Raw genomic sequence first — 24006 nt, forward strand, 5'->3', positions numbered from 1 at the left:
CTCTGTCTCCCCAGTGCTGGGATCAAAGGTGGGCACCACCATGTCCAACTTGTCAGCAGGTTTAACTATCTCACCTTTCACAATTGGAGTCTGAATAAAATATGACTACAAAGGTTAGGAAACTGGCTACAAAATGAGACGTCCAACCCAGAGAAAGAAAAAGAAGCATTGATTTAGTGCATGCATTTCTGGCTCCACAGTTGAGCTGACTCAACTAGGGAAATCCTAGTCAGGCAGTGCTCCTACATGGCTTTAATCCCAGGACTTGGGAGGCAGAGGTAGAGACCAGCCTGGTGTATAGAAACCCTGTCTTGAAAACCCTAAGAAAAAGGAAAGGAAAGGAAATCCTATGATTCTAAGTCTCAAGGGTGAGAAAATGAGTCTCCTCAAGAGAGGGTACCCCAGCCTGCAATCCACTACCCCAGAGAGCTAGAGCCCTCTTCCAGAAACAGATGGAAGCAGATGCAGGAATCCACAACTAACCAATGGGCCAAGCTCCTGGAGTACAATCAAAGGGAGGGATGCTCAATAATATAAACAAAGGAGTCAAGACCATGATGGGGAAACCCACAGAATCAGCTGACTCGAGCTAGTGAGAGATCACTGACTCAGATCTGACAAATGGGGAACCTGCATAAGACCAAACTAGACTCCTTTAATATAGGTGACAGTGTTGATAGAGCTGTGACTGGGACAATAAATGAGGCCACTGGCAGTGGGTTCAAGATCTAACACTAATGCACAGACTGACTTAGTGAAGCCCATTCTATAAGGAGAGAGATACTTTGCCCAGCCTAGACACAGGGGTGTGGGGAGTGGAGAGGCGCCTTGATCCTGCCTCAACAAGATGACGGGACAGACTTAGTAGACTTCCTAGGGGAGGCCTTACTCTCCCCAAGGAGCAGATGGGAGGTGGGGTGAGTGGGAGGAGAGGAGGGAGAGGGAACTGGGATTGGAGTGTAAAAAAATAAATTAATTTAAAAGACTAGAGCCAGGTGGTGGCGGCGGCACACGCCTTTACTCCCAGCCCTCGGGAGGCAGGGGCAGGTGGATCTCTATGAATTCAAGACCAGCCTAGTCTACAAGAGCTAGTTCCAGCTCAGGCTCCAAAGCCACAGAGAAACCCTCTCTCAAAAAACAAAAACAAAACAAACAAACAACAAAAAGACTAGAAATCTTTTTTTAAAAAAGAGAGGGTAGAGATCTTCTAAGAATTAGTTCTTGATGTTCAAAGAATTCTGAAACATAGGGTTTTTGCATAAGAATGAAGGTCCGTGGATGGTTAGCTTGTGACATTTACCTCCCAAGTTAGATCTGATGTTAACCCCTGGGTAGTAATAACATGGGTTTGTAAGATCTCCCTCCTCCCCCACCCCCCCCCAAAGCTCAGGCCTCCAGAATCTCAGCCCAGGACCTCGGTCACCCCAATCACTATGCAGAGGCAAAAGCTTGATGCAAACTGCATGAGGCTTTATTATAGTTGTTTAACAAGCTAACCCCATGTTAGCTGGGGTCTTTCATCCACCCGCCATGGCGGATGGCTAGGAAAGACAGTTCAAAGAGTCTGCATAGAGATCTTATAGGGCAGCGTAAGGGGAGTGTCTGGGGGTATCCACAGGCTCAGGATTGGTGTGCCTCCAGGCTTGGAGGGCTTCCCTGTGTTGATTGGTCAACTGGTTGTTATGGCCCATAGGCCCTCCCAGGGTGATTGCTATGCTCTGTACATCATTGCTGTGCACTTGTCCTTAAAGCACACCCAGATCCATAAAGCATAGCACCACCAGCTAACTTCTGATTGGTTCCTTGCCACGAGGCAGGCATCTGACTTTCTAGTGACTAGGACAAGGTCAGGAAAGCACATGTTCGGCTGTTATGGCTGCCGAAAGGGGCAGGCATCTGACCTTAGTGACTAAGACAAGGTCAGACAAGCATGTGTTTGGCTGTTATGGCAGCCGAAATGGGGAGCTGGTCCCTTCAGGTTAAAAATTAAATTATCTCCTTCAGGGAGGCTGGTTCATAATATGAAACTCGTTTGTGACTGAAGATTATAGGAAATATGCTAGTTGGATCCTAATTCACTTTTTCCCTGTTCTGTTTTCTTTGTGGCACTAGCCAAAAAAGAAGAACATGTCTGCCTACCAGGTGTTCTGTAAAGAGTATCGGGTAACCATTGTGGCTGACCATCCAGGTATAGGTAAGAACCTTTCTGAGCTTTGGGTTTTGTTTTGGTTTTTTTGTTTTTACTTTGTACTCTCTGTAGCAGTGCATTTAATTAATTGGATTGCCAAGCAGCTTCCCCTATAGCATTAGAATACAAATTGAAACCAGCTTGGTTTCAGTTCATGCCTGCCTGAACTAAAGAGTGGAGCCCCTGCTACAGAGTTAAGCCCCTGTCTCAAACAGAAGACAAATTATAATTCCTCAGTTATGCAAATCCTTTATTTCACCCTGCCTTTTAAAAATTTTTCCAGAGATTGATGATGTCGGGTATTTTCATCAATTGATTCCACCTCAATTTTACGTATTTTTGTTTGTTGTTTTCTGTTATGTAGCTCTGGCTGTCCTGGAACTCCAGGCTGTCCTCAACTCACAGAGCCCCTTGCCTTTCCCTCTCTGGGATTAAAGGTGTGTGCCACCATGTCTGCTCCACCATATTTATTTATTTTTTATTTTTAATGTATGAGTGCTCTGTCTGCATGTATACCAGCATGCCAGAAGAGGGCGTCAGATCCCATGATGGTTGTGAGCTACTATGTGGTTGCTGGGAATTAAACTCAGGACATCTGAAGAGCAGACAGTGCTCTTAACCACTGAGCATCTCTCCGGCCCCTTTTTATTGACATTTATGTGTTATTTTGTGTGTGTACATGTGTGTATGCATGCCAATGGAAATCAGAGGACAACTGTAGGAGTCAGTTCTCTACCATGTGTATCTCAATGATCACACTTAGGTTCATCAAGCTTAGTGGTGAGTGCCTTTATTCTGTTGGTCTTGTCTTATCTTTTTGAGGCAGGGTCTCTCATTTAACCTCATCTGTTCTGCTAGGCCATATAGGCTAGTGAGCTCCAGGTTTCTTGTGTTTCTGCAGTGCTGAAAATGTAGATGTGCAGTGCTACACCTGGCTTTTAGAGAGTTTGGGGGAATGTGAATTCAGGTCCTCATGGTTGTCTGGCAGTCACACTACCCATAGAGCCATCATCCCAGTGTGTATTTCTTAACCAATAAAAAAGGAAAGTATGCTGGGCAGTGTTATCCCACACCCTTAATCTCAGTGTTCTGGAGGCAGATCTCTGAGTTTGAGGCCAGCCTGATCTACAGAGCAAGTTCCAGAACAGCCAGAGCTGTGCAATGAAACCCTGGGGAGGGAGGGAGAGGAAGGAAGGAAAAGAAGGAAGGATTAAACAGATATAGGAGCCAGGCCCATGCCTGTAATCTCTGGATTGGGGGAGGGGGTGGGGCCAAACAGAAAGATCGCAGGTTTCAGACCTACCTGGGCAATAGAGCAAGATCTTGTCTCAAAAGAAACAAACAACAGCAACAAAACACCCAATGCATCGATGCACATAAATATGTAAAATGTGTATCTTATTTCCAAGATCGTAGCCTTGAGCTCCCTTGCTTGTGTTTTGTAGTGTTGGTGCTGCTGTCTCTGTGTTGGCACTTAGTGCATTGAGCAGACACTACCCTGACCTTACACGGGTCACATTATATCTCTGTCTCATTGAGCTATGTATAAAGTGGTTGTCCACGCCACAAAGGTGCTATGAGAAAGTAGACATTGCCGGGGATGGTGGCACTTGGGAGACAGAGGCAGGAAGATCTCTGAGTTAGAGGCCACGCTTGGTTTACAGAGTGAGTTCCAGGAGAGCTAGGGAAACCCTGTCTTGGAGAAAAAAAGAAAAAGATCTCTTCCACTAAACAAACCCTTTTCCAAGTTTCTGCTTTGCCAGTCTTCTGTTTTCTTACAGTGCTGTTTTTTTGTTTGTTTGTTTGTTTTTACTTTTATATTAGATTTTGGGGAACTTAGTAAAAAATTGGCTGAAGTATGGAAGCAGTTGCCAGAAAAAGACAAACTGGTAAGTATATTTTCTTACCTAGTTTTCATTGCTGTTTACCTGCCAGCCACATAACCCTGAGAATAGCAAGAAAGGAGGAGTGAGGTGGCCAGTAGGGGGCATGGCCACTACGGGGCCAGGGTATTCTATTCATAAAGAGACTGCCTTTATCCACTGATGCCTTCTTTTCCCCAAAAACCATACTTATGTAAAACAAAAAGAGCTAAGCTTATTAAAATATTTTTAAAAGAAAATTTGAAGTTACAGCACCCAACTGCAAATGTCAGTCAGCTCTGGTCTTGGGACTGAGGACTGTCCATCACTCTCTAGATAAGCAAAGCATGGGGTTCCCTTAGCCACACTCTGGGTCTCCGGCCTCATTAGCCATTCGCAGCGTGTATTCTCTGAACAAGGAGCTAAGACTTCTGGTGGTTCGTACCTGTAATCTCAGCACTTAGCAGATTTAGGCATGAAGGTTGTGGATTCAAGGCCAGCTTGGGCTATATAACAAATCTGTCTCAAAAAAAAAAAAAGGAAAGCAGAGGAGCCAGTAAGACAGTGATCCCTCTGAATTTGGTACAAAGGTAGTGTAGGAACAAGAATTGCCATTCTTACTTTGAAGAGTGGTTTTGTTGTTGGTTTTGTTTTTTTTTTTTTTTGTTTTTTTTTTTTTTTTGTGATACACCCAGATTATTCTTGATAGCTTGCTGTTTTCCACTGCCAGGCAGGTTAGAGAAAATGGTTAGCCACATGGACATACTGAGCCAGATGTTTGCTGTGTGACCTGCATTTAACCTTGGAGTATTCTAACAGTACTTTGACTTGACCTTAGCACTGAAGAATGGATGTTTTTAGTCCTGAAGTTAAGATAGCAGCTTGAAGCCACTTGAATGACCTAAGACCCAAAGTTATTCTTTGTCCTCTCTCCACCTTCTCCCAGCTCTTCCTCCCTTTCTGCTTCCCCTTTTGCCTTTCTTTTTAAGTTCTGTGTGGCTGGTCTGTTGCAGATCTGGAAGCAAAAGGCTCAGTATCTGCAGCATAAACAGAACAAAGCCGAAGCCACAACTGTGAAAAGAAAAGCTTCCAGTACAGAAGGTTCCGGGAAAGTCAGAGGTAGCTCCACTTCTTTCTTGTGCTTTGAACAGATTTTCGCCAGCATCCTGTGAATTCTGCTTCTGTGCTAGGAAGTTGGGAGAGCAAACAGCTTATAACAGAAGTAGGCCTTGATACCTAAATACTGCCAAATATTACAGGCTGCATAAAAGTAGTTCAAATTTAGAAACTGTAAGAAGTCACAGACTTTGCTGTAAAGATCCAGAAAGTAAGCCAGGTAAGGGGCCTTCTGTCTCATGAAATCCAGCAAGGGAGTGGCAAATTCAAAGCTTGCCTAAGAAGCTACTTAGCAAATTGTAGACTAGCCTGGACTACACTAGATCCACAACCGTGGTATGCTATGTGCATTCCCAGTCACATGCATTTTTGTTTGTTTGTTTTTCTTACAATTCTTTATACAACTAGGGGCTGGAGAGATGGCTCAGCAGTTAGGAGCACTAGCTGTTTTTGCAAAGGACTAGGGTTCATGTCCCAGCCTCAACCTTGCTCTTCTGGCCCTCTTCTGGCCTCTGGGCGCTGCACATATGTAGATACACAGACATGCATATTAGGCAAAGTCATAAACATAAAATAAATTAAATTTTAAAAATTGTAAGTAAAACTATTCTTATCTCATGGGTCACACAAAAAGAAGTCAAACTAATTTCAGCACACAAATGTAAGTTAGCTAATGTCTGATACAGTTTTTTAAGAGGGAAAATTGTCATTTTTGTGACATTGAAGGCCATAGGCAAATTTTCATCCCTTTGTTCTCAGCTTCTTCTGTGGGAATACTGTCACCCCAAAAGAAGTCCCCACCAACCACAATGCTTTTGCCAGCCTCACCAGCCAAAGCCCCTGAGACAGAGCCCATTGATGTTGCTGCTCATCTCCAGTTGTTAGGAGAGTCCCTCAGCCTGATTGGACACCGCCTGCAGGAGACAGAGGTAAGCATAGCACTGATTAACAGGATTCTTGTTTATAATCTTATACCATTTAGATCCATTTTTTTTTCACTTATTGAACAACTACTTAATGCAAAATTATGCCAGGTACCCATGGTGTAGTGAAAAGATGTCTAGGGATTCGGAGTCTGCCTACTGGCCATCAGAGTTTATTCCATTATACCATCCTGTAGAAGCAGTGGCACTAAGAGAAGTCAAGATATGCTGTAGCTGGGTTTTAGTCTTCAAAAAAGTTCAGTGAAAAAGCTGGAGAGATGTCTTTGGAGTTCAGGGCACTGGCTGCTCTTCCCAAAGACCAGAATTCAGATCCCAGCACCCACAAGTTAGGTGCTCACAACTGCTTGCAGCTCTAGTCCTGGGAACTCTTGACACCCTCTTCTGGCCTCTTTATGCATGCATGTGCACAGACATGCATCTGGGCAAAACACCCATACATACATCTCAAAAGAATGAAAAGAGCTGTGCACTCACCTTTAATATCATGGAGGCAGAGGCAGACAGATCCTGGTGAGTTTCAGGACAGCCAGGGCTACATAGAGAGACCTTGTCTCAAAAACTGAAAACAGGAAAAGAAATGGGGCTGTAATAAGAGTGCAGCTGCTCGTCCAGCAGGCCCAGACTCAATACCCAGCACCCACAGGCAGCTGACAACTGTTGGTCAGTTCCAGGGGAATCCAAACACCTTCTCTAACTATGCACACATGGTTCACAGAATACAGGCAGGCAAGGAGCTTTTACACATAGAAATACAAGTTTTTGTTGTTTTTGATTAAAATTAAAGGGAGAATGTAGACAATAAGTGATGCTCTACTGTGCACTTGAGTTGTTCAGTGCTGTCCTTCTGAAAGTGTTCATTTCTGCCCCTTAGCTAACTCAGTGTGGCAGCTCAGTTCTCAGCTCTGAGACATTTCAATAGTGCAGTCATAATGACTTGTTTTTATGCAAATGTTATATTATCATTCAACAGGATTCAGAAGCTACAGGGTTTGAATCTACATCTGAGTTCTTTGGCTAGTTTCTAAAAATTCAGCAGGTGTTGAAAGAATATGGGCATTCTCATACATACTCAGATATCCCAAAAGGTAAAAGTATTTCCAGAGTAAAATATTCTGTGATCTTTATTGAATTTTCACATTTAAACATTATTATTTTTTCTACAATGTTGGGGTTTTTTGTTTGTTTGTTTTTTATTCCCATTTGTATTTTATTCTCTGGAATAATACATTGTCACACTGATATGTTTTAAACATTTAGAAAAAAAATTCCTTTCTTGCTTCCTTTCTTTATTTGTGAGGTGCTATTTTCAACCAGGATGGCTCCTACTTGCTATGTTGCTGGAGATGATCTGATCCTTCTATCTCCAGTGCTGGGATTGCAAACATGGGCCAGCACACTCAAGTTTGCGTAATACTGAGAGGATGGAGCCCAGGGCCTCCCCTTCCACCCATAAGCCAGATAGATACCCAGAACTGCCTTCCCTTTTTCCTGTGTTTGTTGATTCCAAGTGGACTGTATTTATCTGTTCTATCTTTTAAATATTTTTTTAAATTTATTAATTTATTTTTTATATTCCAATCCAAGTTCCCCCTCCTTCCTCTCCTCATTTCCCCCTACTCCACCATCTGCTACTTGGAGAGGGTAAGGCCTCCCCTAGAAGTCTACTAAGTGTGTCCCATCATCTTGTTGAGGCAGGACCAAGGCAAACACACCCCTCACCCCCGCTGACCCTTGTCTAGGCTGAGCAAGGTATCTCTCCATTCTATCTATCTTAAAGACAAGTTATCTCTCTCTCTCTCTCTCTCTCTCTCTCTCTCTCTCTCTCTCTCACACACACACACACACACACACACACACACACACACACACACAGGGTTTCTCTGTGAAACAGTCCTATTCTGGAACTCAATCTGTAGACCAGGCCATAGGTCCGCCTGCCTCTGAGTGAGTGCTGGGATTAAAGGCATGTGCCACCACTGCCGGGTCTGATTCCAAGTTTTTCAATTAGTTGGGAGAGGGGCCTCTGTACATAGCCTTGGAAATCACTACCTAGATCAAACCTGCCTGCAATTCACAGAGTTCCACCTACCTGAGTCTCCTGAATGACGAATCAAAGGTGTACCCTACCACACCCGGTTTCATTTTATTTCTGTAATTCCAGGAAGGTTTTTCTCTCTGTCTGCTTTTAATTTCTTTTTCTGTTATTTTATTTGTAAAATGGTTTTATGCACCATTCATTGTCCAGATTTTCCAATATAATTCCTTTTAGTTTGGCAAATATTTCTTTGGTTTTTTGTTTATTTATTTGTTTGTTTTCTGAGACAGGGTTTCTCTGTATAGTCCTGGCTGTCCTGGAACTCACCTCTAGATCAGGCTGGCCTCAGAGAAATCTGCCTGTCTCTGCTTCTTGAGTGCTGGGATTAAAGGTGTACACCACCACCACCACCACCACCACCACCACCCCCCGGCTGGCAGATGTCTTTTTGTTTTGTTTTTGTTTTTTGTTTTGAGTTCTTATGAGATTATTTACAGACTAGTTGTCTGTTGGCTATCTTAGGATGCTTATGGTCTAATTGGAGAGACCATTTTATGTGATTAACAGTCAGAAGCATGCACACATGTATGAAGAGCTGCTTTGACAGTTTGTGTATACACCATAGGCAACAGACCCCCAGCTGCATGCCCAAACCCACAGGTATCACTTACACCTATGTACGGGAATAGTGATACCACAGTGGTATCTTTATTCCATTCAGCATTGATATGCTGAGTAGAGTTAATTCAAGGTCCACATAGGACAGAGATTGTATCATGTCATTCTAACAGCATATAGGCAGTTTAGAATTGGGAATTGAGGGTGAGTGGTGGGCACACCTGTAACCCCACAAATGGATGCAGTACATACCATAACACTGTCTGCAAAAGAAATAATAATAAACCCCTCCCACCTGACCAAGAACCCTGAGTAATAACTACAACCAGGGGAAAGGGGAACTGCAGATAATGGGTGGTTACCGTAACCAGAAAGAGTTTACAGATTCTCTTATCCACTTTTTGTAACAGCCTTAATATGATTCACATCCCAAAAGTTAACCTATTTTACAGTGTAATATTTAGTGGTAATACTCTTCAGAGTTTTGGGCCCATCACTGTCTCTAAAACATTTTCATTACCCCAGAAAGAAACTCAAAGCCCATTAGCAATCATTCCTCATTCTCTGTCTAGGCTGTGGTTTCCCAAAGGTGTGTGCATGTGAGTGTGAGCGAGGTACAAGTGTGCAACGTCCATGGAGGCCAAAGAGGGTTCCACTCCCCAAAGCTGGAGTTACAAGTGATTGTGAGCTACCATTTGTGTGCAGGGAATAAACCCAGGGATAAGAGCAGCCTGTGCTCTTATCTCCTGAACCATCTCTCCAGTCCCTGATTTTTACCTAATGAATATCGTAGTGGATTTGTAACTATTAAAGGTAAAGTTCATATATATATGCCATCTGAAATTGCATACCACACTTTGAGGAACATTGATTTACATAGTTCATTAATGTAGACATTGAATACCTGAACCTCTTCACAAATTTATACAACTATTAGTACTTAAAATAGAGCCCAGCTGGCCTTTCCCTCATGTTGCTCTCCTGTACTATTGTGAGCAGTTACAAGACTGTCAAAGAACAGTGTCACCTGGACATGATTGTGTATAGGACTATAGTTCTACTGCTAGAGCATGAGTCAGGAAGATTGCTATCAGTTTCAAAAAAGTGAGTTCTAGAGGCCTAGAGAGATGGCTTAGTGGTTAAGAGCACTGAAGAGCTCTTCCAGAGGACCAGGGTTCAATTCCCAGCACCCACATGGCAGCTCACAACTTTCTGTAACTCTAAGATCTGACACTCTCACGCAGACATACATGTAAGCAAAATACCAATATACATAAAATAAAAATAAAAAATAATTTTTAAAAAGTGAGTTCTAGACCAGCCTGAACTGACAAGTGAGACCCTGTCTCAAAAGAAGAGGCAGAAGAAGCGGTGTACCGGGTCATGGGAGTCAAAAGCCTGGTAAAAGGGAGTGAAATGAGGTGGGTAACTTGAGAGACATTGTGAACAGAATGCAGGTGCCTGCTCCTCCCCTGTGGGGCCTTTTGCAGAGGAAGATGGAAGAAGGTCCTTTGAGGCTTTAGGCTCCAGCCCTACTTTAAACTTTGGAAGAGTCTTCCTATTAAACTGTTAAGTTGGAAGAGAAGGCAGGCATCCAAGCCAGATGTCTTGGTGGACACTGAAATATTTGTAGTTTTCTGTTCTGGGACTGCAGAGGGGTTTTGAGTAGTTTTGTTGTTTTGTTTGTATGTTTGTTTTTGGTTTTGGCTTTTTTTAGGGGGAGGTAGTGGTTGTGGTGGTGGTGATTAGAGTTCCTACTTGGCCTTCTGAGAAAATCTATTTTAGATTGTGAGTGAAGAGACCAACACTGAGAAGGTACAGTTGCAATGTAGTGTAGCAGTGAGAGAAACTTAGCAAATAGTTATTGACATTTTGCTTGATGGCATGAGATGAATTCCAGTAGCCTGTGGGCCCAGCCTTTCAGACCCTCTGCTGGGCACCCACAGTGCCTCTTGTTACTATGTTTCCTTAAGGAGACCTGACAACCAGGAGAAAGTAGAGTAGAAAGCAACTGCAGGTGTGATTCAGTGACTGTCGGCTTTTCTTGCAGGGCATGGTAGCAGTGTCCGGCAGCTTGTCAGTGCTCCTGGATTCCATTATCTGTGCTCTTGGCCCTTTGGCATGCCTGACCACACAACTACCTGAATTGAATGGCTGTCCCAAACAGGTCTTGGTGAGTTTTGTTTTCCTTAACTTTTTAGGGCTGTGGCCTTTGGGAGCCAGAAAGCCTCCTTAATGAGCACACTAAGCACTGCTCCTGGGGCTTGGTGGCACATGGCACTTCTATCACATATTGTCCCACAGAACATGACACTGTATTATCAACTGCATGCTGTGGTTTCAGTGAACTAGAAAAAATGCCATTTCCATGACTACTTTGGAGAAAAGCAGTGTAGTCTAGAACTTAAGGGTCTGTAACTCAGAGGCAGCAGAGGGACTTCTTCCTGCTGCTGGCTGTAATGTGAGGCATGAGCAGAGAAGCTCCTGGCCTAGCTGACAGGAGCATGCCTGTGTCTCTAGCCCACTTTCCCATCTCTCGCTTGAACATGACATTTCTCAGGGACCACAGTGAGGCATGCCACAGTTGAGCCCTTTCTCCTTGTTTGCAGTCAAACACGCTGGACAACATTGCTTACATCATGCCTGGACTGTGACCTCCAAGAAGCCTGGGACAGAAACCTGTCTACCCCTTCGCTAGTTTATGTATATATGACTGTTCCAGATCCTCCACTGATCTCTGGGTGTAGGTTTTTAATTTTTGTATCTATCTATACATATATATAATGTACAGTATATACATAGGATTATAACTACTTTGCTTTTAATAATTTTATGAAATGGCAAGGGTTTAGCTGAAAAGGAAACTTTGGCATGAATGTGGGTTTGGGATTATTTTTTTGTGTGAAAAAAAATCTGCCTTAAAAAATCAGTGTAATTTGGGGACTAGGGGCTTATTCTGGGTGCCATGTGTATCTCGTTATAGACAGCTAAAATGTGATTTTTTTTCCCCCAAGCTTGGTTGTACCTCCAGACCCATCACTGACCATTTGCCTTACCTGTCTTATAATTGGAAATATAGTAAAGATTATGGGAGGAGACCAGCTGACTACAAACTATTTGACTCAAAGTGACCTGAGGGGAGGTAGAGATGGCTTAGGCGGACTAATAGGGGACTCATTCCATTTCTACTAAACAGGTATCTGTGTCTCCAATTTTATTGTAACCATTGTTACCACAGAGTCATTGATACCACTGATAGCCTTAGTTATGTGATTCTTGGCAGCAGAGAAATAGCTTGGAGAGGCCAAAGCTGTTGGTGCCACCTTTGAGCCTACATTGGCTGGCCAAGAAGGCTTGGTCTATAAAAACCAAAGCTGGTATCTTTTGTTTTGTTGGTTGGCCACCAAATCCTGAGAGATTCTGCAGCTTCTTAGTTCAGCTCTGGTTCCCCTGATGGGCAGATTGTGCTCTGCATTCCTCACACATGTGGATCACAAAGGAACCCTCGGTTCTCAATGGGGTTATCTATGTGTGTATGTGAGCATATATTTTAATTATGTGTATTTAACTCTTTAGAATTTTTAGATTTTAATTTATCCTGTAAATTTCTGTATATATAATTTAATAACAAGCCTCCACCAGCAGTAGCATGTGGAGCATACAGACTTGTCATTTCTTCGTGTCTGTCTAAAAGCTCCAGGTCATCCATATGTTAAGGTGTTATGACTCAGAAAGGAGCTTCATGGCCCTCAATAATGTTAGCAAAGTGAAGTAGAAAGAAATGTCACAATTCCCAACTGCCCTTATTCCCAAAGACCTGCTTCCCCATTAAAAGATAGTTGAGCACTCCAGAGTTGTTTGGAAGCTTGGTGTGAGATTCCCTTCCCTGCCAAAACCATGCTGAGGTAACCATGCTTTCTCCCTCTGGCCTAAATGGGACAAGGCAGCATCACAGTAAGCTTTGGGGACCATGTAGTCAGCTGCCATCCTGTTTAATTCCTTCCCATATAGCCTCACTGTGTTTCATAGCTTAGCGCCTCACAGGCGTTCTGGACATCCAGTCTTTCTCAGTTCAGAGCAGTGTTGAGATGTATTCTGGGAAATGGAGAAAGAAACAGGAATATGTGGGAACTGAATCAAGAAGAACCAAAATTTAAATTTCAGCTAACAGGTCAGAATCTCATTTGAACCTGCAGAAGTTTCCTTTAAGAAACAGGGTGTGAAGGAGAGGCCAAGAAGGCACACATAGTGCAGGAAGCAGCCAGTCCTCTGTTGTCATTGCTACAGACAGCAGTGAACTCCTGGTGATAACCGGCTTTTTCGTGTTCATTTTCCTCTGAAACCTAGCCCTGTTGTATTTGTATTAAAGATTTGTACACATTTGTATAATAATCTGTAACTTGTGGTATTTGGTACTATTAGAAGAAAAACTTTGGATTCAGGCCTTCTTGCTGTTTTTATATCATTGTTTTATTTTGTTTTTTAAATAAATCCTAGTGGTTTGATCCAAATCTTACAGTTGTATAAAAAACAAAATTTTGTACTTATATTAAAGATCTCATTTTTAATATTTGTGGTAGCCTTAGCTGTCTTTTCCCTTGGGTTACTCATAGTTGCTATAAAATTATAAAACTGTTATTCACTCTGTTCTACTCTTAATTTTTCGATAAAAGAGGTCAGGAGCTGAAGAGATGGTTCAGTGGTTAAGAATACTGCCTGCTCTTGCAGAGGACCCAAGCTAAAGCCCAGCTCCAGAGGATCAGGCACCCTCTCGAGCCTCCTTAGGCATCAGCACACAAATACATACACACACACAGATACACACACATACACATAATTTATATTTAAAAAGTTTTAAGCCAAAACCTGGAATAAAGGTCAAGTTTTCATATTCTTACCCATCCTGGGTCTCAGGCTCCCAAGTATCATTTGCATATTGTAAAACTAGAGAACCTGATAAATTGTGGCTCTAATGCTTGGCCAGTGAAACCCTATACATTATGGTATTGGCTTAAATCAAGTATCCATCAGTATTTTGTCAGGGTTGCATGAAAATCCTGTGCTGAAAATATATAGTCCATGTCCCAGGAGCTTCCAGAGTCTTGTCTGAAGGGGAAAAAAAAAAAGACTCGCTGTCTCTGAGTCTATAGCCAGCTGGCCCAAAGTGAATGTTTGGTAATATTATGAACATTAAATATGTGGAAATTTGACCTTTCATGATTTAAAAAAAGTTAATAGAATACAACATGTTAAAAAGTATAAGTAGTGGGGGCTGGGGACCATTGGCTGTTCTTCCAGAGGTCTTGAGTTCAATTTTCAGCAACCACATGGTGACTCACAACCATCTGTCAAGATCTGGTGCCCTCTTCTGGCTTGCAGTCAGAACGCTGTATACATAATAAATAAATCTTTAAAAAAATTTAAGTAACAAAATAAAACTGGTGTTAAAGGCTGGGTTTTAATGATCACGACTGTAATTCCAACACTCAGGAGATCTGAATTTGAGACTAGCCTAGGGAGAGTATATATTAAAAAAAAAAAAAAAAAAGGCTGCAGAGTATGAGGAGTGAGATGGTTCACAGGTACTAGCTGCCATGTTTAGTCTGTGAGACCTACATAATGAGGATTGCTGCATGTTGTGATTTTTGACCTCTGTATTCACCATGACACACACACACTAAAGAGAATTAAAACATGTCTTATAAGGATAAGTCAAAGAAGAAATCACCGTCATTGAATGCCCATTACTGAACAATTTGCATGTCATCTTAATACTCTCAAAGCGTTATGGATAGTGTCCCCCTTTACCACTGAGGGAAACAGATGCAGAAAAAGCACTGTCCCCATTTGCCAAGTAGAACTGCCCTGGACATAGATGGAGTTCATTCGCTGCCTTAAGAGAGCACAAGTCCAGACCCTTGCCTCCTCTGGGCTACCCACAGGTGGCTCGTGGAGCAGGGAGACATCAAAAAGTCAAGGAGGCTGTTACTCTCAGGGCTACGTCCCCAGGACTAAAGGCTAAGACCCTGCTACCAGCCTGGGCTTGAGTTTGTGTAACTTGATCCAAGTCTTTCCCTGGCCAGAGACCCAGTTTCCGGATGTGAAGACTTCTAGGCCCCGCCGCAGAGTGAACTGAGGCCTTTCAGGGGCGTGGCCTGGAGGGCGGGGCCTCGGGGCTGTGCTCCAGAGCCGCCGCCCCGCGGGCCGGCCAGCGGGTCACGTGACGGGTCGGCGGCGCCGGCGGTTGCTGTCACCTGATTCTGGGAGCTGGTGGCAGCGGTAGCTGCGGCAATGGACTTTCTCCTGGGAAACCCGTTCAGCTCTCCGGTGGGACAACGCATCGGTGAGTCCCGGGAGCCGCGCGCAGCCGCGCCCCTGTCTAGCTCTGGCCGGGGACCTGTCGGAGTCCTTGGAGGAGGGAGGCAGACGGCGAGGCTGGCGCGGCGCTCTTGGCTCCGCCCCACCTGTGTTTCACCTGATTGACAAGATTGCGGACCAGTCAGAAGCCTCGTGTGGGGATTGATGCTGAGGGTGACCAATAGGCAGGGAGAGGAGGCGGATGTGGCTCAGCCAATGCGCGCGTGCTGGGGTCCGGAGTAGAAGGAGAAAGTTTAGGTTAAAGGGACTGCTGTGGTGAGCCGGTGTGGGGCCCCGCCGCCGCCAGGCTCGGGCAGGCCGAAGGTCCCTCCCGGGTTGGCCGCGCTCAGGTCATTCGCCGCGTCACCGGCCCCTCACATTCCGGGACTCCTGAGGTGTCTGGGCTCGGCCACGCCTCTGTCCCCGCTGTCGGGAGACTCGGGTTTGTGTGACGTCGCCTCGACCGTAGTTAAGGGACGGTGGCCCGGCCTTCCTGGGGTTGTTTGATCATTACATGCATTATTAAGCGCAAGGCACTGAGGATGCTGCCTGACACATGGCTAATGCTTGTCATTGTCACTGTGGTACCACCTTGTGGGGCTGGAGCCCGTGGGAAAGTGCCGGTTCCCAGTACCTACTCAGGTGGCGACATTTCTCCAGGGATGGGTGGTCTGGGTGTGACCCCTCTTCTTGTCTGAAGGGTCCCGACAGCATTGTGTAATTCTTTTTGGTGGCTTTTCTCCTTGGATCCAGACTGAACAGGCTGGATCTTTTAGTTAAGGCATTCTTTGCATTCTTCCTGCCAAGGCTTCCCCGAAGTCGTTAGCCCAGCTTTGTGTTGTAACCGCCACTGCTGTAAGTTTGGAGGTTCTCATCAGTTCTCTGCAGGGCATTGCTAGTGCCTGAAACCCAGGTGCTTCGCAAAAGCCCCATCTTTGAGTCCTCGTTTGTGACCTGGAAAGAGAAGACAACCCTCTTCACAAACTTCCTATGTAAAAACAAGCTAATTATTCCATTCTTCAAAGCCAACCACAAAGTCCTGAGACTTTCTGGATGTGCTTATTTAGGCTCAGTGTGCATATCAGTTGTTCAGAACTCAACACCTCTTCCTACCCTGAAAGGTTGCCTTCCTTGGGCAAGAAATACTTCTGGACAGACAGAATGGTGCTATATCAATACCTCAGTGCTAACTACATCTCACAACTGGACCCTCTGCCTTTTTTATGTCAGAATTGGCTGGACCCATCAGATTCAGACTGGCATCTGTGGAGTTCCCAGTAATGCTCTTTGCAATTGGCTAGGAGACCACAAATTTTACAGGTGTGAGCCACCAGAAGCGGTGGCTCACACCTGTAATCCTAGCACTTGGTAGACTAAGACAGGAGGATTGCCACCAAGTCTCAGGCTACCTGGACTACAAAATGAGTTTCAGGGCAGCATGGAGCTGCAGAATAAGACCCTGATTCAAAACAAAAAATACCAGTCTGCAAAGTCCTGTTACTGAAGGGAGGGGATTGAGTTCTACAAAGGGAAGGTGGTGAAGACTGAGACTCACCCAAAAACCCAGTGAATTGATAGCACAACTGAAATGAGCCTTCCAGGGCTACTAAAGAGGCTGTAAAAGAGCCCAGTGTGGTGGAGCATGCCTATAATTCCAGCCCTCAGGAGGCTGAAGTGGGACTATTTTCAGTTCAAGTCCAGCCTGGACTACATAGAGAGCCCTACCTTGAACAATATCAGTGTTCCATAGTCTTCCATGTATAGAGAGACAGAAGTACTGGAGATTGAAAGGGGTATGTATCTGTCTGTCTGAGATAGAGTCTCAGTTGTTGCCCAGGTTGGCCTGGAACTTATGGACCCAAGCAGTCCTCCCTGATCAGCTTCCAAGTATCAGAGACCTTGTCCCTATGCCAATGGGCCTGGCTGGCTGTGATGATCGATGGCCAGGTTTTAGGTGCTTGCATTCCTGTAATTCAGACCCTCCCCCCTCCCTTTGCTACAGGAGTAAAATGGTGTCTTCTCAGGTCTGGCTTCATGCCCTGAGAGTAGAATCTTGTATGATTGGCATACTAGAGAACAGCAATCACTAAATGGTGCTAATCAGGGCCCAGTGTCACTGTCCTCACAATTCATATACACCTGATGCTTGCTGGTCTCACTGCCTACAATGTCTGCTTCTGGGAGGAGCTGGGCTCATCCCTTAGAGCACTGGGCACCATCACCTCTTCCCTGCGGCCTTTCCTAACTCCAGCTCCAATTGCTGCTCTTTTGTTCTCTTGTCACTCTGCTTCCAGTAGGCACAAAACAGCTCTCACCTCAAGGGAAATCAGAGATAGTTTATCCCTGAGCCAAATATGAATTGCTGTGACCCAGGAACACAGATTCCTATCACCCCAAATAACATGATCCAGTATGGGAAATGGTTTCATGATGTTTTCGTAGCTACAGAAAACAAAAGTAAGCCAGAAATCAGGCAATTGGGATACAGCAAAGCACGAATATCTATGCTGCACTTCTCAGGTGCTAGCTGATGGCATTCCTAGCCCTTGGGTTGGTGGACACTAGTTTTCTATTAACTTATTCCAAAAGTGTTGCCTGATAGTCACAGACTTGTTAGATCACAACTCGGAGATGAGCAATACATGCTTAATAAAGGGTCTAAAGCAAGGTCATTTGTCTCAAGATCTGCAACATTTCCACTCTCCACAATCACAAAGTTGTTGTCAGTCAGCCTTCTAACATCTTCAACACAGAAGTAGCTTTTCTGAGAACTTCAGTTTGTATGCTTCGACTCTTCTGCTTGAGAGTGGTTGTAAAAAATGCCAATTCCCCGGAGAGTGCCTGCACAGCGAGAGGGTGTAGGGAATAGGGAACACCAGCGCCTGCTATCTCACCATCATTTACTGTTTCCACCTCCGTCACACAGATGTGCCACCATCCCTGCAAGTCTGCCCTCAGGCTAGGCTTGACTTGAGATCAGGAGCTATCCCTTCCTTTCCTGGTGCCTTAGCACCTAGCAGATTGTGAAAAAAGAAAAAAAGAAGGATGTAGCTGCTCCTAGGTGTGGTGGAGGAGAAAGTTTTTTATAGACTAAAGGGAGAACATAGTGAGTGAGCCATACCATGTGAGGAAATGGGGAGGGAAGAGGACACACACACACACACACACACACACACACACACACACACACACACACACACACATACACACACACACCAGAGGGTAGAGCTGTCCTTGGATTCCCAAAGCCTACCCATAGGCCCATGGACAGAAATCAGAAATGAATGGCCAGCATCAGGGCTCTGAGGTTCCTTTGGGGAAGATAGGCTAGAAACACACAGGCTAGGCCATGTTGTAGATGTTGGGCAGTCACTGTCTACTGCTGACTATCTTCTATCCCCATCTGTAATGAAACACAGAGGTGCCCCACTTCCTCCCTTCCCCAAAGACAGTTGAACAGCAGCTGAAACGTAATTGAAATGGGGAACAGTTCGTACTACAAGGCACAGAGGGGCAGTGTGGTGTTACAAAGTCAGTGCTGGGCTAAGCAGCCAACTCTGGACCTGTCAGAGGTGTGCCAGTTACCTTGTTCATAATGAGATCCCCTGCTACCTCTTGATGAAAGGTAAAGGTCAAAGGAGAAGTTGCCTTGGAGGACTCTTGCATTGGCTGTTAGGGTGGACTAGAGCAGGCTTACTCTGCAAAGGGCCACAAAGTCAGTCCTCAAGGCTTAGGAAGGCCATATGGTCTCTGTTAAATACTTCAACAAGGCCATTATTGCATAAGAGCAGCCAGAGACAATAGGTAAATACATGGGTGTGGCCATGCTCCAATAAAACTGTGGGCTGTAGAATTTGAGTTTATGTCATTTCCATGTGCCATTAAGTATTATTGTTGTCGGTGTGGTGTTGCATGCCTTTCATGCCGCACTCAGGAGGCAGAGGCAGACAAATCTCTGTGCGGTCCAGGCCAGCCTGTTCCATGGAGTGAGACTTAGTCTACATAGGGCTATGCCCTGGCTGGACAAATACTAGTAAAAGGCCAAGGTGACCTTGAATCAAAATACTAGCTCTGTGTCCTGGAGTAGGTTATTAACCTCACTATCTTCTGGTCCTTCATCTGTATAAGGAGGCTAATAATAGCACCTGTCAGGTGGGATTGCTGTGTCATGTGTGGCATTTGAAGCACTTGGACTGGTGCCTGCCAGGCAAGAGGAGTCCACAGCTGGGGACTCTCATTGGTGGTATCACTGTTCTGGGCATACTTGGTGACGGAGCTAAGGTAACAATGCAGGGCCCAGACTCCAGGGCGGCTTTTGTGTTAGTCCTTGTGTCCCTGTGATGTGAACAGTCACTGGCTGGGTGGCTGGGCGGCAGGGCATTCACAGCAGGTCAGGTTTCAGGCTGTAGGATGGAGCCAGCTCTCCTGGGGATAAAGCTCAGCCTGACTGTGTGGACTGAGCTGGTGAATAGGTTTTGTTCCTACATGGAGCTCTGAGAAATAAGAGTAAAGTTCTACATTTCTGCTCTTAAGGGGTGATGCTTGAGCAGCTAAACTAAAGTCCTCAATATAGAACTATCTTGGGGCTGTCACTTCAGAAGGAGGCTGGGGATTCAGGACACGTTAACGCTTACCCTCTGATGAAGGGAGGTCCAGTGCTCTCAACTGCCACATTCATCTACCACCTTTTAGTCTTTTGTATCTGCATGCCTCCTTTATTATTATTTTCATGATGTTTTCCTGTAATTGGCTCACTCACTCATTTAGCCCTATCCTTCACATTTATGTCCATGAAGTTATGACAGCAGCCACCTTTACTCACTGAGCCATCTCACCAGCCTGGTGAAGGTAAATTTTCAATGAGATTAATAATGAAATAATAGACCATGACAGGCACAGACTACCCTCTACAGTGTGGATGATCCTTACCCAATCAGTTGAAGACTTTCCTGGAAAAACTGACATCCCCAGAGCAAGGGAAACTGCCAGAAGACACATCTGTCACTGATTCTCATTTGGCTGGAGATTTTGGATCTGCTACGCCTCTATAATCATATGAATGCAAGCTAACATCAATGAGCCCACTGATATTTGTATGCTCTCTCACACTCTTCTACTCTTCCATTTCTCTTTTATTTTGTATGTGTGTGTTGCATGGTACATGCATGCACATGTGTGTGCAGTTTCTTGTGCATTTTTATGAATACATGTGGAAGTCAGACGTCAGTGTTGAGTGTCTTCCTCAACTGCTCTTCATCTTTTTTGAGAGTGGCTCTCACTGAAGCACACCAATTCAGCAAGACTACCTGTCCAGCAGCTCCTTGGTATCCTGTCTCTGCCTCCCCAGTGTTGCTATTGCAGGTACACACCACCCACCTGGCTTCTTACATGGTGCTGGGGACTGGAAACTGGGTCTAAATAAGAACAGCAAGCATGTAACCAACACAATTATCTCTCTAGCCTTTCTCATTCCTCTGAACTCTAACTGTTCCCAGCACCCTCTCCACCTCCTGTACCCAGTCTGTCTAAACGTCTTGCACAATCACGAGTGGGGTAGAGAATGTCACCCAGTACTCATTTCTTGCATGGTCTTACTCCCTCCTGTCTGAACAGTTTAGTAAATTCTCCTTTGTATAAACAAAAGTTTCTCAGCAAGGAATTCTTATTAGTTACATCAACTTGAAAAATGTGGCCTGAGGAAAGCAATACCCTCTGTGAGGTATTTTAAGGTTTCCCTTTGGCCTGTGGTTTAAAAAAAAAAAAAAAAATGACAGGAGAGATAGCCAGGGTTTTAGGAAGGGGCTTATCAACAACTCAGGAAAGAGATAGAACTTTCCAGGCTAGATGTGGAAAAGAGGTGTTCATTTGGAAAATAGGCTTCAAGACAACTTGCTGACTACAGAAAAAAAGAAATTGGCTACTCTATATGATTTTAGAGTGGTTTTTTTATGGGAGGGCTTGAAATTTTGGACTATGGTTTTGTGCTGAGACTTTTGCAGTGGGTGACATTCGTCTTGGTGCTCACACTTAGCATGCACAGTTTCATCCCCTTCTCACACAACCCTTTAGTTATCCTATTGTGCAGAAGAATGAGGCTCAGGGGACTAAGGTGTTCACTCGGGGTCACAGCTACTGGGTGCCAAAGTCAGGGTCTACACTGGCATTGTCTATTCACATCATATATTTCTAGTCCCCCCCCCTCACTGCTGACCCACAGGACTGAAAGGGACTCACTGAGCTTCTCCTTGAGTCATTGGGTGTTTATCTGGAATGAATGGATCCACTAATGTCTCCTATATTCCTGCCTCCTCCATACTAATTTCCTCCTCAGGACAGGAGGAGAGCACCAGCAGCTTGGGTCTCTTTACCAAGAAAATAAAGCCTACAGGCATCGCCCCAGGGACTTCCACTGTGTTCAGGTAGCTAGAAGTGGTGGAGGGGGCCAGAAAAGGGAGACACTGTGAACCAGGGGAGGGAGTCTGTCACAGCAGCAGGTCAGCAGTGGTATTCATGAATGTCATATATCAGGGGTCCACAGAGCCCTAGTATCCATTGTGAGCAGATAATGTATGGATTCCTACACTATGCTTCCAGGTAGCTGGCACAACCAGCCTACATCCTAGGGATCACTTGGAATGGTGCTGACTAGGAGGATTATGTCCAGAATCGACTCACATCAGGGAAGAGGGTGTTAATGGGCAGATTACAAAAAGACCTGGGCCAGGTATGGTGGTACAGACCTTTGATCCTAGCACTTGGGAGGCAGAGTGCTAAACAGGTGTCTGTGCTGAAAGTGTAGCCTTGCCATCATCCAGCCACTTAGCAAACAGGTCCCGCAGGCTTCATCCAATGTAGAGAATTGGGAGACCTATGAGATCTAACCTGCCTCCAGATCACACTCTAATGGAAGGGACAGATAGACCAAGAACCCAGCTGAGACTCTGGGTGGCCCACTGAGTGCAGGAGAAAGCACGGAGGGCTCAAGGTACCCAGAAAATGACCTGATCTTACTGCTGGGCCTAGGAACGTAGTTAAGGAACAAGGGCACGTTTAGAAGCACAGAAGCCTGAGCGAGGGCCAGCAGCCCAGTGCTCAGCCATAGGAAGCTGAGCTATGGGAAGGTTCAAACCATCCCAGCTTTGGGTCCTGACCACCAAACTCCAGGAAGCCCAGGGCACTCGAATTCTTGCTGTGGGTACCTCAGCATGGCCAACCTATAGGAAAGCCACACAGTGGGGCCTGATAGAGGAATCTTGATCAGCTTACCTTGTTTAAGCCTCCAGCAACAGGAAACCAACATGTTTACTCATCAAGAAATCTGATGAAACAGCTTCCCATGGGCTGACATCTCAATACTGTCCTTAACAAAGCTCTTCTCTGTCATTAGCATGGAAGCTGAGGTATGAAATGCAGCAAACCCGTACTTGGGAGAACAGTGTCGAGGCCATAGCATTGAACCAAACACCTGGCAGCCTGGAGACTCAGTACATTAATTATTGCACAAACACACAAAGACCCTCTCCTGTCTGCCATCCAGAGTGTGGGCCTGAGAGAATTATGAGCTAGGCAAGTCATGGTAGCCTTTAAGGGACAGAGCAAGGTGGCCAGTACTCTGGGATAGTGTAAGCAAGCAGACTTTGCCTGTCTTCTTCAGCATTGGCTGACATACCAGCAAAGGTGCCAAGAAAGGACGGTCATGGAGCTCATGCACAGATACTTGCTCTGTGAGTGCTGGTCATTTGATCCCTGCTTTCCGATGATCTCATAGTCCTGGAGGAGACTGGTTGAGGAGATGGGTAAGGGTGGGTGTGGGTGGAGTAAGGGTGGGGTGTGGATTAGCAGACTCATTTCCTCTTCTGCATCCTAGCCCCACAGCCTGTGTGCTGACTTAGCCTCCCTTTCTGCATTATCCACTATAACCTCCATTGACCTGTGTGTTAGCTCATGGCAGCACCTTGTTAGCCTTGTTCACCAATGTCTCCCCAGAGCCTTGACAGAGCCTAGACATGGTTCAAGGCATTTGGGAGGCATGCAACAGTGCTTACAGGTCTATTTGAGCCTGCAATTCAGGTGGGAAGCAAGAACAGGAGGATCATTACAAGTCCCAGGCAGCCCTGCCTACAGAGTAAGAAGCACCAGGCAGCCTACGCAGTAAATTCCAGGCCAACATCTATGCAGTAAGTCCAAGGCCAGCCTTGTCTACACAGTAAATCCCAAACCAGTCCTGTCTACACAGTAAGTCAAATCCAAGGCCAGCCTTGTTTACAGAGGAAGTTCCAGGTCAGCCAGGGTAATGATAATGTAAGATTCTTTCTCTAAACAAAAGAAGAGTAAGTGGGTTTGAGAACGAGACCTTTTGGAATGTGAATCTCTGCTTTACAGTTTACAGCCCTATAGCAGAGAGAGAGAGACTGGCTGTCTGACTTCATGAAAGATGACTTTCCAGGTAGCACCCAGGAATGTGAAAGAAAAGGGGATCTGAAGGTGGGTCTCGGTTCCTCTTAGTCTCTGAAAAGTTTGGATTTGGATTATGACCCTTGGTAGCAAGGCTATAGATAACTTTTCAACAGAAAGAGTGATGGTTAGAATTGCATTAAAGGAGAAGGGCATGGGGGTGACAGTCCAGGCCTGGGCAGATGATGGCTTCTGGTCCAGAGCTAGCCCTGTCATGGGAGCCTTGGCAGCTTCTGGCTTGTGCATTGTGAGGAGACAGCTGATGTGGCAACAGGAAGGCAATGGTCCATAGCTGTAATGCTGTCTGTAATTCTACTGAGCACCTACAGAATGGTTCCATGGTACAGAAGAGCAGGGCCCCTCTGGTACCATGAGGACTACTGTCCCTGCCAGGGATTGTATGCCACCACTGAAGATGAACAGTGAGGGCAG

General features: G+C 45.2%; 2 protein-coding genes across 6 annotated transcripts in view; both read left to right on the plus strand.

Annotated features, from left to right (window-relative positions):
* The window catches only part of Hmgxb4 (HMG-box containing 4), a 44555-nt gene extending 31220 nt beyond the window's left edge, over positions 1 to 13335 (plus strand). For all 3 annotated transcript variants that reach the window (XM_027410538.2, XM_035442503.1, XM_027410537.2), the window contains 6 exons: positions 2113 to 2194; positions 4013 to 4077; positions 5064 to 5169; positions 5926 to 6095; positions 10814 to 10936; positions 11373 to 13335. In XM_027410538.2, coding sequence (XP_027266339.1) covers positions 2113 to 2194; positions 4013 to 4077; positions 5064 to 5169; positions 5926 to 6095; positions 10814 to 10936; positions 11373 to 11417 — 591 coding nt within the window. In that variant the 3' untranslated portion in view covers positions 11418 to 13335. The remainder of the gene's footprint in view (positions 1 to 2112; positions 2195 to 4012; positions 4078 to 5063; positions 5170 to 5925; positions 6096 to 10813; positions 10937 to 11372) is intronic.
* Positions 13336 to 14948: 1613 nt separating this feature from the next.
* Tom1 (target of myb1 membrane trafficking protein) overlaps positions 14949 to 24006 on the plus strand; it is a 35738-nt gene continuing 26680 nt past the window's right edge. For all 3 annotated transcript variants that reach the window (XM_027410540.2, XM_027410541.2, XM_035442505.1), the window contains exon 1: positions 14949 to 15106. In XM_027410540.2, the coding sequence (XP_027266341.1) occupies positions 15055 to 15106 (52 nt within the window). In that variant the 5' untranslated portion in view covers positions 14949 to 15054. The remainder of the gene's footprint in view (positions 15107 to 24006) is intronic.

The sequence above is a fragment of the Cricetulus griseus genome, chromosome 3 (genome assembly GCF_003668045.3).
Source record: "Cricetulus griseus strain 17A/GY chromosome 3, alternate assembly CriGri-PICRH-1.0, whole genome shotgun sequence".
Taxonomy (NCBI): domain Eukaryota; kingdom Metazoa; phylum Chordata; class Mammalia; order Rodentia; family Cricetidae; genus Cricetulus; species Cricetulus griseus.